We start from the raw sequence: 16178 nt of genomic DNA, 5'->3' as shown, positions 1-16178 counted from the left end.
TGCCTGAGTGACTGTATCTGAGTGTTCCCATCTTTCGGTATAAGACTTTCATTTGTGTACACCATGGCTTCGCCACAGGAACAGGCTTCGCTGTCCGATCTTGTACATTTTCAGGCTCAGCAAATGACGCAGCTGCTTGCTGCCATAAATGGACTGGTCACGCTACAAACTGCGGCTACTTCGGCGTCTCCAACGCCACCGCCTGTACCGATGCCGTCGCCGACGGCGCCGCAATTTCGTGCCTTCGATGTTGAACGCTGGCCAGAATACATCGCCCAGCTCGAGGCACACTTCACAGCTTACAACGTACCAGGTACAGAGCGGCTTGCTTTTTTCATTGCCAACGCGAGTGTTGTACCGTGTGCTCGTGGAAGTTGTTTCCCACCATCCCCCCCCCCCCCCCAGAAACTAAAACTTATGACGAAGTGATTAATGCCTAGCGGTCTGAGGCGCTGCAGTCATGGACTGTGCGGCTGGTCCCGGCGGAGGTTAGTCCTCCCTCGAGCATGTGTGTGTGTGTGTGTGTGTGTGTGTGTGTGTGTGTGTGTGTGTGTGTGTGTGTTTGTGTGCGTGTGTTTGTGTGTGTGTGTGTGTGTGTGTGTGTCCTTAGGATAATTTAGGTTAAGTAGTTCAAATGTTCAAATGTGTGTGAAATCTTATGGGACTTAATTGCTAAGGTCATCAGTCCATAAGCTTACACACTATTTAACCTAAATTATCCCAAGGACAAACACACACACCCATGCCTGAGGGAGGACTCGAACCTCCGCCGGGACCAGCCGCACAGTCCATGACTGCAGCGCCCTAGACCGCTCGGCTAATCCTTCGCGGCGGTTAAGTAGTGTGTACGCTTAGAGACAGATGACCTTAGCAGTTAAGTCCCATAACATTTCACACACATTGAACTTTTTTTTTAAAGTGATTCTTTGAACTCCCACTTCCATGACAGTGCTGCACGGTACAATTCTTTCGTCTCCGGCGTGGCCATACTCAGTCTAATAAGCCTTGGTTAGCGGACCTTCAGGGACTAACTTCTGATTGTGATTTTAATTGCTCTTGTGGACGCTCATATGCGGATATAATGATTAGAGACGCTATTGCGCAGAATGTGGCGGATCACCGATCCGCGAACAAATCCCCAGATTTAAAAACCCGTCTTTGCAGGAAGTAGTGGATTTGCTAGACAGACAAGATACATTAGACATGGCTACGTCCGCGTTCGACGTGACTCCGGGTGTGTGTGCCGTTAGCGCGGCACAACACGTGTCCTCCAAGCCAGCCACGCCGCGCCGCTCGCGCGCAGGTAAACATGGTTCAAATTAGGCACCCACTACGAAACTCACATCATGTCCGAACTACTTTCGTGCCCACTCACAGGACAGTTGCCCATCCCGTCAAGCACAGTCTTATTTTTGTAATAATATGTGCAGGCTGTGTGTAATCAGAGAAACTCTGATTCACAACATGTCTCCCGTTCCCGTGACTCGCGTGGGCGTCACCGCAACGGTAACCACCATGACCATGATTCATATCAGCGTATGGACGTTAATGCCATTTATTCAAAGCCTTCTGCTTCACGTGCTTCTACAACTCGTCGTGTGAATCAAGTTTTGCCAGACACTTCCTCTCGCATTCAGAGCGATGCGAGGAAACTTTTTGTGAGTTTGAACATTTGTGGACGTTCTGTTAGCTTGCAGCTGGACACTGGTGCGTCAGTTTTTTTACTGAACAAATCAACGTATGACTTGCTTGGTTCGCCCCCGCTTCGACATTCACATTCCACACTGACTGCATTTACTGGACAGGAAATCTGTGCTCGGCGTGTGTAGTTTGCAAGCCACGTATAGTGCAACGATCCGTACAGTGTCTTTCCATGTGCTCCCCTCTGGTGATGCTACGGACATTTTTGGCATGGACGCATTTGAATTTTTTGGCCTCGCCATTCAGGTCAATGTACTTTGCATCAGCGCTAGTGACCATGCAGACAGTGTTGCCGCACTATGCGATTTTGTTGAACTCTTTTCTGATGGCCTTGGTTGTGCCACAGACTTTGCAGCGCCTGTTGTAGTTAAAGACAATGCCATGCCTATTTTCCGGCGTGTACCGCACGCCCTGCGCGACGCCGTAGCTGCTAAACTTACGCATTTGCAAGACAGTGGTGTAACTGAACCTGTTTCAGCTTCGCCATGGGCTTCGCCTATAGTGTGTGTGAAGAAATCAAACGGTGGTCTCCGTATTTGTGCTGACTTTAAGTCTACAGTGGTAGCTACGTTTACCTTACCGCGTCCTGAAGATATTTTTGACAAGCTTGGTGTGGAAAAATTCTTTTCCACGATTGACTTGCGGGACGCCTACTTTCAGATTCCGTTCGACGAACAGTCGCAACGTTATTTTGTGATCAACACCCACCATGGCTTGTTAAAGTTTCGCCGCCTTCCGTTCGATTGTGCTTCGGATCCTGCTATTTTTCGGTCTTATTTGCAGCAGTTGTGTGCCAGTCTCTGGTTGTTCCAATTATCTGGACGATAGTGTTCTCAGGTCGCACCCCTGACGAACATTGGCAGAATTTGCCTGCCTTATTTACTGTACTTTTGCAGGCAGCACTAAAGTGTATCAGAGACAAGTGTAAATTTTTTCAAACTGATTCAGTATGTAGGACACATGATTATTGGACAGGGTATCCACCCCTCACCGTCACATCTCAGTGGGATTAGACACTTGCCAGCACCCAGCAACTTGAAAGAACTTCAGTCTGTGTTGGGCAAAATTACGTATATTCGGTTTATACCAAATGCAGCGCAGGTTGCAGCACCTTTGGCGTAAGAACGTTCGCATTGTTTGGTCTTCGGAACGTGACACTGCTTTCCACAAGCTCAAATCTTTGTTCAGTGATCGCTGTTTGATTCCTTTCGATCCCTTCAAACCAGTTGTTTAGGCTGTCGATAAATCTTCTCACGGCGTCGGAGCGGTTCTCTCACACTGCATCAATTCTGCCCAGCAAAACTATTCTCAAATCGAGAAGGAAGCTTTAGCTATTGTATATGGAGTGATTGACGTTAATGATTTTTTGTACGGTACAAAGTTCTATTTGATCACCGGCCATAAGCCTTTGACGTCGTACCACCCGTCAAAGCCAGTTCCGGCCCGTACTGCACAAAAGTTGCAACGTTGGTCTTTGTTTTTGTCCAACTACAATCACGAAATTTTGCTTTGTCTCGTCTACCTATCGGTCCTGACGAGGAGTTTGATTCTTCCGAACTGTCCTGTATGTTTACTGATTCGCAAGATAAGGACTTAGCTGATGGTTTTCCGGTGGATCTTCGTCGCATTGCTGCCGCGACAGCCGCCGATGCTTCTTCGCAGATTCTTTTGCCGTATATTCGTACTCAGTGGCCTCCATCTGCTACGCAAATTCGTGATCCACTTGTTTGACGTTACTTTGCGCAACGTCACAACTTGTCTGTACACCACGGTGTTATCTTGTTACGAACTGACATCAGTCTCGTGGGGCTGTACCTCGTTCGTTGCAGCCGGAAATCCTACGATTGCTGCACGCTGGTCATTGGGGTATAGTGCGGACGAAGCAGTTAGCGCGTCGTCACTTCACTTGGCTCGGCATTGATAAACAAATTGAGAGTTTGCTTGCTAACTGTCGATCTTGAGCGGACCGTCAATCTGCTCCCCGCCAGCGCTTCTTTGCGTGGCTGACTCCTACTGCACCTTGGCAGCGCGTTCATATTGATTTTACGGGTCCTTTCTGGGACACCCGCTGGTTGATAGTTATTTATGCGTACAGCAACTTTCCTTTTGTTGTACCTATGTCTTCTACTACTCTAACATCCTGCGTGGTGTCTGTTTGTTCTAAGTCGTGTCTCCCTACCACTTTCGCGCAACGACGCTCTGAGCGTGTTTTTTAGGGAATTGACTAGTTTGAACCTGGGACCTGTTTCTGGTAAGGAGACGCCAGACCACACATGACATGTAGAGTTCAGTGAGACTAGTGATATAATCAAATACTTAATGATTTCAGCGTCAGCTCCACTGCACTTCCTGTAAAAGAATTTTAATACTAACTAAATTTAGTGGAAGGGGTTCAAGGCTTTCCTATTTTTAGTTAGCTGGTAAAATAACGTCGAAAAAGCAGTTAAGTTTACCATTGTAAATTTTATTCTACTCACAAAACATTGTTTATAAATTGCACTATTGATAAAAGGAAATATTTTAATACAGGATGATAAAAACCAACTGCGTTCAACAAAAATGTGAACGAATATTCCCTGAATGGGTTTCCAAGTTCTACAATGGATCGAAGGATGACCTATGCCATATCACATCTATAATCCAGGTTTAAATTAAGTTTCATAAAAGAGAGTCCGCATCTCGTGGTCGTGCGGTAGCGTTCTCGCTTCCCACGCCCGGGTTCCCGGGTTCCATTCCCGGGAGGTCAGGGATTTTCTCTGCCTCGTGATGACTGGGTGTTGTGTGTTGTCCTTAGGTTAGTTAGGTTTAAGTAGTTCTAAGTTCTAGGGGATTGATGACCATAGATGTTAAGTCCCATAGTGATCAGAGCCATCATAAAAGAGAAAACTATCAAAAATGGTCTAGTGACCCTCAATTATCATTAATTACTTATTTAACTTGTCATAAATTAGTGGCTGATGTGGCTTCTCAATAACTATATAACAGAAAAATCACGGTGTTTCAGATTTTTAACTTCTAGTAGCAAATGTGAATACCACGAAGTTTAATTGACGATCGACACTAGTATTACGTAAAAAGGGGGTGTAAGATTTCTGCAGTTCTGAGTGAAGCCTTATGCACTCCCATGCGGCATCACGTGTGTTCATTACCTTGTCGGTGGTTAGTCAGCATCAGGGGGCGGTGGGCGGCGCAGCTCCACACACCTCGCCGTCTTGGAAGCAACTCTTTCTAACTTCTCCTTACTACAATTTACCGAAGTTGGTTTAAGAAAAGCTATCTGGCTGTGTTTTCAACTGACCAATCAGGGTCTCAATGTTAACCATAAGCTCTGCCTACAAAAATTCTGTCGATCCAATGAGAAACGTTATACTTTTCGTGGTGGGGCAATGTTTTTAATGTTTTCTACGTAACAGACGCTTAAAGTCTCACACTAAAGCTTGCAGCTGGTGAGCCCCTTTTAGTGTTATCGCAAGATCTATAATGTTCTTCTGGAGGGCTCTATCTTTTAACATGGGCTGGGGGTGGTCTTGGCGGTCGGCTGGCAACGTGGGTGTCCGTCCCTTATCGTAGGGCCTCCTAGCCTACACGACTCTGCTCCCGGCTTCTGTTCTCGTTTCTCCCCTCGGAACTGCATCTGTTTCACGGCGGGAAGGTATGACATGCATTTAGGCGTTCTTGAGTTAGTCTGTGGTATTCCATTTGCTCACTCGTTGATCGTGTTACTTTGGTTAATTTAATGTCAGGATTTATTCGGAGCTACGTGACACACTGCCGGATTTGCTATAGTGTCAGGGTTTTCATGGAAGGTGTTGGATTTGCCTGACACCTTACACTACATCTGCGAGTACTATTCGGGCTTTGACATCTATTTTTCGCATTGAGGGCCTTCCTGAAATTTTCTTACAATGGCTCCCAATTCGTGTCCTCAGTTTGAAGCGTTCTGTGCTGCTAACAGCATTCGCCATCTGACCTCAGGCCCGTTCCACCCCCAGTCGAACGGCGAGGCTGAACGCTTTGTGCGTACATTTGTCTCAGATGAGCAAGTTGCGCGCTACACACTCTCGCGAGCGTGCGCTCTGGACTTTCCTTGCTTCCTATCGCTCTCGGCCGCGCGGCACCCGTTCCCCAGCGGAACTGCTACACGGCCGCGCCCATCGGTCGCTCCTGCAGCTCTTGCACTCGCCGCCGCGCGCTCCCGCTGCTTCGCCTCGTTCTGGCTTGGCGCCGCACGATTTGGTGTTCTATCGCGTTTTCTCTGGCAGGCAGCGCTGGGAGCAGGGGCGCATTCTTCGCCAGCTTGGCCGCGCCTTTTCTGGTCCCTCCGGCACTGTCAAGCGACACTGGAACCAGATTAGTTTGTGCCGTCCTCGGTTTTCTGCTGCTGGTTGTTTTTCGGCAGAATTGGAGGCTTCGCGGTTTCCGCCGCCACGGCCCACGCCTCCGCTGCGGGCGCGCCTCCAGTCGTCGCCGCTGCCGCCGCCCATGGAGTTCGTTGCTCCGCCTCCTCATCCGAGCATACCCGGTAGCGGTGCACGGCCTGGGCAGGTTTTCCACGGGCCGTTTTCCTCGCCCCCTAGCGAGCAATTCGGGGTCGCAGGTGGACAGGAATCGTTAGCACTAGGATTTCACCCGGAACAAGTCCCACCCACTCACCCCCGGTTTTCCCGGTCTTTGTTCGGCGCCTGGGCATCGTTTCAGTTGACCCATGTGGTTTACCGCATTCGGCTGCACTTGGAGTAAATGTTAAATTAATATCTTGCTAGGTCTTAAATTTTGCCAGATAGTTAGACACGTTACAAAAAACGTGCACAGTTGGCCTCAGCTGTGCCAGGTACTTCCACAGCAAACATAAGAGAGAACGATTTACCACTGAATTCTTTAAATGCGAAAACTCAGTATTCAGATGAATAGCCTATGAAGAAACATACTTCTATGTGAGAAAAAGCACCGAAAGCTACAACAGGAAAATCCTACCCTCAAAGAATTTGCTTGGAGAAAGAGGAACCACAGTATACTTGACACTTAAGTTTCAGAACTCAGACAGTATATGTGAAACAAGCACCAATGTTCACTATACTTCCAGATGGCATCAAAATTACTTTGTTTTTGCTGGATCGATCCAAGCTGTTTTTGCAAGTTATTCACTGAATAGTTTTGCTGAAAAGTTTATGGGGGTGCAAGAAGAACTAGCACAGCATGAAGGACGTTTTACAGCCGTGAAACACTGCAGCATTTATTTCCTCCATAACTGCTCTGACAAACATACACATCATCGTTTTTTTTTAAAAAAATGGTTTGAATTACATTTACGAAATTAATAAATTTTTTGGTTAAAAACGGACAGGACAAAGAATAACGACAGAATATTTTCCTGAGACGTTTGCAATAGCATATAGGACACTACTCAGACATAAACAGTCACAATTCTTCATAACCTCGTTTATAATGCGCAGGCATGGCATTGGAAGAATTTACAAGTTAAAATTCACCCATTACCCATTACCCATGCAAATACTAACGAAATATGGCATATAAGCAATAATCTTACTGCTTTCATTAGGCATTCCTACTTTATGGCATTCTTATATTCTTTAATCGCGAGCTACTGAGGGCCTACGTAAACAAAACGATTTTCACTTGTTCCTATATAATGTTGATTTCAGACAAGGGTGAGTAGACTGCATCCGTGGCTTTACTACCGACATGACAGATTCAAGACCATTGTTTTCGCACTGCATGTTTGCTCTGCTGTTTCCCTCAAACGTATTACAATAAGTGAATTAGTTAATGAAAATTTTTCCTTATTGCCCTTAAATAACATCACGTTATTTTTTTGTTTTCTGTTGCTGGCGATGCTTTCAATTCTCTATAAATACTTTTATTTCTTTAATAATGCACATTCATATTTACTGTCCAGAAAAACTTAAATTTCTTATCATTGCCGAATTTCTTATCATTGCTGAATCTCATCACAGTGTAACGTGTGTTGGACTGTGACGATAACAACTTTGATGTAGCTTCCAGTTTGCGGAACTGGCGGCAGTTTAGGGGAGGGCCTTACACTATGGATAGGCATGGAGGGGGTGGATGGGCGTGTGAAATCCTAGCGCTAAGGGCACGTCGGGTGGACGCGCTGTCCGCCGCCTCAGCTGCGCCGCCCCAGGGTCCCCTCCAGACCCCGTCGGAAGCCATATTCAACGACGGCGCGTCGTTTCAGGGGTGAGGATGTGGTATCGATAGCTACGATGCCACAATGTAGGTTCGCTCTGCTAGGTTGGTACTGAGACACCGACAGTGCCCTCTGGCCGGTGCTGTCGCAATCTACAAGCTCCACGACTGCTTCAGCCCATTTTCGTCAGGTGCAGACAACCAGGACACTTCGCTTCAGCTTTGCTCTACGTACGACGGGTCTGACTTCGCATGTGTACAAAGTTATGTATTCTTTCTTGCGCCAGTAAACCACCTTTACTCACTGCAGTACCGACGTAATTTTCCTGCTCCTTCTCCTACCCACGCGCCGCCTTCCAGGTGGGATACAAAATGTCACTAATTTTCACTTTGTCCGTATAAGTTTGCTATCGTGGATACTCCCTGTTTTCCGAGGCAAAACTTGGATCTGAAAGCAGCTACGTTTTTAGGACAGCTAGGCATTAACCATCTGCTCATTCCCGAGCTGAAGGCCTATCATGTTTTATCAGGCCTCTGTCATAGTCTTTGTGACAAAATCATGCATCACAAGACACCGACTTTGGATCTTCATTCCCATTGCATTGATATTCCGCCAATAGGACTGTCAAATTCTCACCTTTTGAGGTATAGGGAAGATAAGAACTTCATTCCTTACAAAGGACAAATTATGCTTAAGAATGGTTATAACATGGTTCATCCTACATCTAGCTGCTGGGATAAACCAAGAACTCAGGTCAGTGGGTCTCCAGATATGACATAAGACACAAATACATAATGTAGCGTATTATTTAGCGTAACAGATCAAAAACTCTTTGCGATTGTTCGCAGATGGAAGGTTGCAACGCCAGAAGACTATAGCGAAATGGAGACCTACTGTGGATTGATGATTGGTGGAAGCACTGGCAGTTGACCCTGAACTTAAATAAATACAATGTATCCACATAAGTACTGCCGATAATTTGCTGAAATCAGTACTAACCTTAAAATCCATACAATAAAACCATGAGATTCACTCGAAGAAGCTTAATCAAATGTAATTCATCCTCGTAAAAGAGGATTAATAACAATTTTTAGACCGATTCTCGAGTGTTAAGTCACTCGAACCCACTTACTTCAGTTTTAATGAAGGATCTAGAGCAAATGCATGGAAGTGAGTTGCCTGAATCGGTGGTTCATTTGAACTTTAATAGCCTGCCTCAGACCTACGGTATTGTGCGTCATAATGATGTTTCATGCTAAAATTACAGGACCGCACTTCCATGCTCGCACATTTCACGAAATGATCACTGCGAACAAATAAAAAAAAAAATCAGATCATACAAGGGCATATCCACAATAGTTCCTCTCGAGCAACGATTATGAATAGAGCAAGGAAGTAGGGCACCAGAAGAACCATCCGATACACACGGAACGGAAGGTGTATTGCCAGCTATGGATGCGACTCTAAATAAGATTTTCACTCGCTGACTTGCTTCCAATGCATGCAACATAGAGATTTTTCATGTAATGCTCGAGATTTCTCGAGAAAACGTTGGCTAACTATAAAACACAGCAGTAAGGAATAGAGGAAAAGATATCGAAGTACTTATAACCGGAAAAACGGCTTATGTTTGAGACTTTCTTTACTAAGCCAACAAGCTTTTCCCAAAGATTGATGGATGGCCAGTGCTCCAACGAGAAGCCTCCAGGGCTTGGAGAAAACTATCTACGGCAGTCTTGTATAAACAATGACGAACGATATGAATGAAGACCGTGGAAGATGAAGTTTCGGTTCTGTGACGAATGAAGCGAACATAACATTCTGAAGTGAGCTGTCCTCTCAAAGTACTGGCAGCCTTTCTTCGATAACATCTGTTCCACAAAACTGTTTAAACGTTCACCATTTTTTCTTCTTCTCTGCGACGTCTCTTGATGTTCACTGATCAAAAGCATTCTCCAAGGACCCTTTGGTTTTGAAAGTGTATATTGTAAACAATTTTCTACAACAAAAGATAGTTGAAGTAGCAAGATATGACCTATCTGAGGATTGGAGGAAAAACAATTAGTCATAATGCAGTAACAGTCATAATTTTATTTTCTGAATTTCGCATAAGCGTGATGCTGCTGCTGCTGCTGCTGCTGTCATGTGAAGGATGCACAACCCTCCCACTCAGAGGCGCTGCCATCACCTCTGAGTCAGAGGACTGCTCTTTTATGCACCATCTCTCCACGGGCGAGGACGTCATGGTGCCACTGTGCAGCTCTGTGTAGTGAATTGTCCTCCGAAGCGTCAGCTATGCGCTCCAACTGATAAAGGCAGAAATTAAAAGTTTTGTTGGTAACATTACTGGCAAGGGTGAAGGAGAAGAATATTACACATGTGGACAAAAACCAGAGTAGCAGAAAGCGTTGCATCTAGAGTTCAGTATACCTTGCGAGGTGCCAGGGCTAGCAGTGTATTTAACACTAAATTCTTCTCGAATCTTCATATGGAAATGATGCTTTAAGCCCCCCCCCCCTTTTCTAACTCCTACTTTTGCTGTTGCACAGGGATTAAGGAGAAACGCGAACTGACTGTGATCGACCCTACAAGTGGAGTAGAAAAGAGTTTGGCACCTGCAATAATTTAATTGGATACAAATTAAGGGAAGTTTCATTGACGTAGTGAGAAATGAAAGGTTGCTCTACCGATTAACAGAATGAAAGTTCTGTCCAAAATAAGAAATTGATTTATTATGACTAAACTCAAAATAATAAACAAGATATGAAACATTTACAATACATCAAATTGATCAAATTGGATACGCAAATAAATGCTGTGAAGGTGAAGTTGTCCCTAAACTAGGTTGTGACATTTATGACGAAGTGGTATGTGGAGCCAATTCCTTGCAACTCAAATCATAAGAGAAACACACAGCCAACCTGACATTAATTGCTGCTACAGTAGTGAGAACTCAGACAATGAACACCCAAGACAGAACAAAGTTAGAAAAAGACGAACAGGCGCGCTCTGCTGAGCTCTGATTATCACCTAGGAAAATCCCTATCTGCCGGTGCTGCGGACATACATTACCAAACTGTCTTCTTAACTGCAAGAACACGATCTGGCGTACCGGAGGCGATGGCTGGTTGCTTCGACGTCCCATCGTGGTGATGATAATGTCGCGAGTATAGCCCGAAACAAATTATCCTGGTCTGGTTGTTCCAGACTAAAGACTTCCTAGCAATACAAATGCGCCTCTGAGGGAGACGAAAAAGGCTCGCCACACAATCACTGACGGTATAGTGATTGATTTTAACAAGCAAAGTCACACAGTAACTCCGATATAGTCAACTTTAGCCAAAACTGCTCAAGACAGACAACATAGGCCGCTTATATGCAGAACGCTCAATTACCAACTGTACTCGGAAAGTTACTTTCAAGTCGAAACTTCGTCAAACAGTTACAATTAAATAAAAGTATATTAGACAGCCAACGGAAGGCAGGCTGTCCAGAGCAGCGAGAGCTCAGTCTTGTAACCTACTCCGACCAAAAGGCGAGAGCCAACTCTCTCAAGAGCACCCGTACAAGCCGAACACAGGACATTCCCGCCCCCACGACAGTGGCCGTGGTTAAACGTTCCTATCAGCAACTCGAAAACCGGTGGAAAATTCCACTCTATTGCCGAAGCACTACCATTCCACCAATGGAGATTCTTGGCGCCAATTTCTGCGCCGATTTTGCTACGTCACGGAGCTATGCCCTGAGCAAACCAATCACAGTTACGATTTTGCAGAAAACGCGGGAATTTGCCCGCCAAGACTGCCTGGGTACACGCCTCGCTGGTAGCCCGCCAGAAAGTGTTTTCGCTAAGTTTCTGCGAAGCAACGGAACCTCTAGCCCAGCTGCTCCTTCAGGCCCCTGCGGGCGTGTCTCCGCCGCTATTATGACAATGTCGGCTTCTGGAAAGCATCCACTCGACTCCCTCACACCCGTCGGCTTAACCCTTTCAAGCTCAGCGGAACTCGCCTGTCACCGGAACACCCGAGTGACGAGAGATGTTGCGTGGGAAATCCACATGTGAAGGAATAGCAACTTCTCACCAGATGCAATTAGAGAGGAAAATCGAATTACTCAGAGATATGAGAGGGGGCTTCTGCCGTCTCTCATAGCCCCTACGCCATTTTAGATTGTAATTGGTGAGCTGTTGGCTCACTTAGGAGCAAGGTAGTGAGTCAATCGCCCAAGAACAATCTTGCAAACTGGCTCCACATGCTGCACTCTATAAAACAAATCACTGCAACTGAAAAATGCAGCTCATAGAGGGAGGATTATTTATGATGTAGCCAACTCCACCTTCTTAAAATGGAACTGTAACACTCACATCACACATCCATACCCAGGGAGCCCCTTCCAAACACCGATTCACACACATTCACGCTCTAAATATGGCCCGGGCATGTGAGCCAAATATGGAGCAGTTTATTCTTTACAATCAGAGTTGGAGTGCTCCACAATTAAATGCCCAAGATGTTACAACAATTTGAATCATTAAACTAACCTGAACTCACTCACACATGATACTATTTAAGTTAACAACTCTTTGTGAGCTTTCAGAATCTAATTACAACCTCCGATTCATTCCGTCTCCATGCAGCAAGAATAACCTTTACAAAATGTTCCCTGAACTGATGGTCCATTCACAATGACAGTGGTGGTATCTGCTTCAGTTTATGGGGCTTCAGGCACACTGTTTGCATACACACAACAAAAAAATACAGAATACAAAAAAAAACATGGTGTAGAGAACAATACAGTAATTTGTAATTTGTGCGCCCTACTCTGTCACTTACATAAGAATTACAGTGCAAATTCACAAACACATACAAGGTATAACATACATTAGAAAAACACTAGAGAAAGAAATTTAAGAAAAAAACAAGGTTCATAGGGTGTCAAGTTGTGCTTGCACATTACACAATGTTCACGACTGTGCTGAGAATGAGGCACTAAATCACATTGTTAGAAATATTCGAAGCACTTCAGAAATTCGTTAGTTTCTCTGAAGGGGTTGGTATGTTGAGTCACATGCATTGATGCATGTGGTTCCATGTCTTGAGCATCGGAGGGGGCTTTTGGGATGGGGCCACAGTACTGACATCACATAGGGCTAAACGTCGGGTGTTGTTGCAACGTTGTTGCAACAGTAATAGGGTGTGCTGGAGCATCTGCAGTATGCTGTTGAGATTGCAGCAAGACCCACGCATATGATCACGGCGGTACAGTAGGAAGACATAGTGATAGGCTCTCCTCACGTCGATTAATTGTCAGAGAGGTCTACTAGTTGGGATACATCACTAGTCCAGATCTCTTCTCTCCCTGGACAGTACGTTTCCCAATATTGCAGTTCGATGAGGGATGATGGCACATGGAGTGACTCCACAAGTGTGTGTCATCCAGACAGGATTGAACCAGGAGCGACGATTGCTACAACTGCTCTCTAAGTGAGAGGAGAAGTTAGAAATGAGACAATTCATTTGTTAGAGTTTGTGGCATGATACTGCTTTGTGTATGCAGATCGGCCAATGCTAGTGAGTTGTAAAACTCAAACAGGTGATTATATAACGTCCCTTTTTGTCCTGAGGCACATGAGGCGCAGGTTCTGACACCTTATGTGATCTTCTTCGTGTACTCACGATACTGTGGTCTGCCGCAGGGAATCCCTCCAAACGGCTGCCGCGTCCGGAGAGCTAGCTGGCTGTTGTGTGCTGGTCGCATGTCAGTGTCAACAGCCAGCCTCACTTTCGCTTGTGGCCCGGCGACGGTTGGCCCCCACCTAATCCCTCAGGTATAAGGCCGGTGACTGTCAGCTTGTAGGACCAGACACTCCCGCGCCCTTCTCGTCAGGTGGCGCGCTGACGCTCCCCTTCTTGCAGGTAGCTGATGACCTCTTGTTTTTGCTGCGGCTGGCCTCTGCATTGCCACAGATTCCCGTAATCTGCACAATTCTGACAATGTCGACTTCTGGAAAGCATCCACTCGACTCCTTCACACCCATCGGCTTAACCCTTTCAAACTCAGCAAACTCGCCTGTCACTGAACCACCCGGGTGACGAGAGATGCTGCATGGAAGTCCGTGTGTGAAGGAATAGCAACTTTTCACCGCATGCAATTAGAGAGGAAAATCGAATTACTCAGAGTAAGATAGAAATATGAGAGAGGGCTTCTGCCATCTCTCAACCTAGGTACATCTAATGTTTCCTTGTCATTGTTTGTCTATTTAATGATTTTACAATCACATAAAGGAATATCATCTAGAGGTTGTAAGCAGTTTCTGACATTTTCTAATTTTGTTTTTTGTGAGACATGAGGTTGTGTTTTGTGCAGTGTTTATACATATATAAGTAATGCAGAATATATTAACGACATTTGAAGCATACAGTTAATTCTTCAGATACAGAGTTTTATGGTGAGTAAAATTCTGGATGTTTCTAAAACTAGCTACATAATGTTTGGACAGTTAAGCCATACATCAGTTGTGTGCCATCTTGTACCTTGAAACAGAAGGTCTTCTATAATGGAACACATGATATTTGCAAATGAACATAGTTTCTTTAATGTATTAACATTTTTTCCTGCTTCAAAACGGAAATTTGTTAGGTGTCCATAGTTTCTACATTAAAATGTTTTTAAATTGTAACTGGTTATTGATAATACTACTTAATTTGGTATTATTTACTGATTATTGGTGTGTAGTAGATTAGTAATGAACATAGATTACTAAAATATACTGACAAAATTTTCTCGTTTACAACACTTTCAAATTTCAATGGAATATTTATTCCTATGTACCTGACCTTGTTCCCACATTTGAAGCAACTTAATTTTCTGGAGTAAGTTTTGTAGCTTCAGAAAAAGATTGCAGCACACACAGTGAATGTCATCATTTCAAAATGGAATAAGAAAATTTATTAAACCTTTATTACAGGGCTGTTTAGGGGCAAAAGTCTGAGAAGTGTTCCAAGGTTCAGAACTGTTCCCAAAGTATTATGAAAGTTGAAGGTGGTTAAAGTTCAAGTGGCTGTGCATGGAGAGAAGTACAGCAGAAAACCAACACTTGTGGCAGGAAAGACAACATGGATTATAAATGCATACAACCTGATAACTGTATCAATACCTCTCCCTACTCATCATTCTCTCCCTCTGTGTGTGTGTGTGTGTGTGTGTGTGTGTCATTTTCTTTCAATTTAGCGTCTATCACAAAAACCCCCATTTGTGAACTGCACTAGAGGACTCCAGGAAACCAATGGCAGTCCCCTCTGCCACTCACCTGATCCAGCAGTTCCTGCTCGTACATGTTCAGTGTGGCTCACATCACCAGCTTTCTGACTGCTGTCTTTTCGCCTGGTCTGTAAACAAAGCAGGAGAAGTGTCACTCACTCTCCTATATCAACTGCGTTTAGATTCCACTCAAGCAGTAATCTCACATCTCAAAACGACAACAGTACTTCGTGCGATTGACAGTGTGGAGTGAAATCATTCATGTTGTTTGTAAATATTTATAACAAACATTCTGAGAAGTTCTTATGGTCAAAGTAAGACAATGTTCATATGTTCATTAGGAGGAAAAAGGGGATTGTACCCCACTAGTCCACTTTCTGACAAACCCTCTGGGTTCGCCAAAAAGTAAACTAGTGATCCACAATCCTCCAAATTTTCAAGTCCATCTCATCCCACTTTCATTCAAAGGAATATATTTTTTACAAAGGTGCACATAAGAAAAATGTATTTTTAATTTTTTTTATAAAAGGTGCATGTAAAAAATGTTTGGTGCATGTAAGAAAATGAATTTAATAAAATTGTTTATAAAAGATGCACGTAAGAAAATAAATAAAATGAATTGGTTAGCAGCCGTAAGTCACTGTCAAAAAGTGCAAAACCTTCAGCACCATTTGAAGGAAACCTGGAGGTTTTTCCTTCATGGTACTCTTCTTATTTCATTTTTCGCCCTCTGGGTTTTTTGCTGAAAGTCGCTGTTGTTCTGAGACTTTCATTGCTTCTCATCGCCCACCCAGCATTATCTTCTGGCAGCATCTTGTCATCTATCTCTGGAACACATGGAAGAACTGCTGACAGTGGATGTTGGTGTCTTCTTCTTGATGGCCTGTAGCAGTGGACGACAATACAAAATTAAAATAGTATTGGCCAGCCAAACCAATTCTATAGCAATTCAGCTTTTGTCCCTACAGGGCAAAACAATAGCGCTGGGAATCCGTATATGTAGCTGGTATTTAAGTTTCAAAGCACCTTCTGAAAGTTCTACTTTTGT

General features: G+C 44.5%; 1 protein-coding gene across 1 annotated transcript in view; it reads right to left on the bottom strand.

Moving 5' to 3' along the window:
- LOC124789166 (aminopeptidase N-like) overlaps positions 1–15206 on the bottom strand; it is a 130055-nt gene extending 114849 nt beyond the window's left edge. Inside the window, exon 1 of the mRNA XM_047256459.1 lies at positions 15180–15206. Coding sequence (XP_047112415.1) covers positions 15180–15206 — 27 coding nt within the window. The remainder of the gene's footprint in view (positions 1–15179) is intronic.
- Positions 15207–16178: the final 972 nt, after the last annotated feature.

This window comes from Schistocerca piceifrons, chromosome 3, assembly GCF_021461385.2.
Source record: "Schistocerca piceifrons isolate TAMUIC-IGC-003096 chromosome 3, iqSchPice1.1, whole genome shotgun sequence".
Taxonomy (NCBI): Eukaryota; Metazoa; Arthropoda; class Insecta; order Orthoptera; family Acrididae; genus Schistocerca; species Schistocerca piceifrons.
This window is presented reverse-complemented; position numbering and strand designations above follow the sequence as displayed.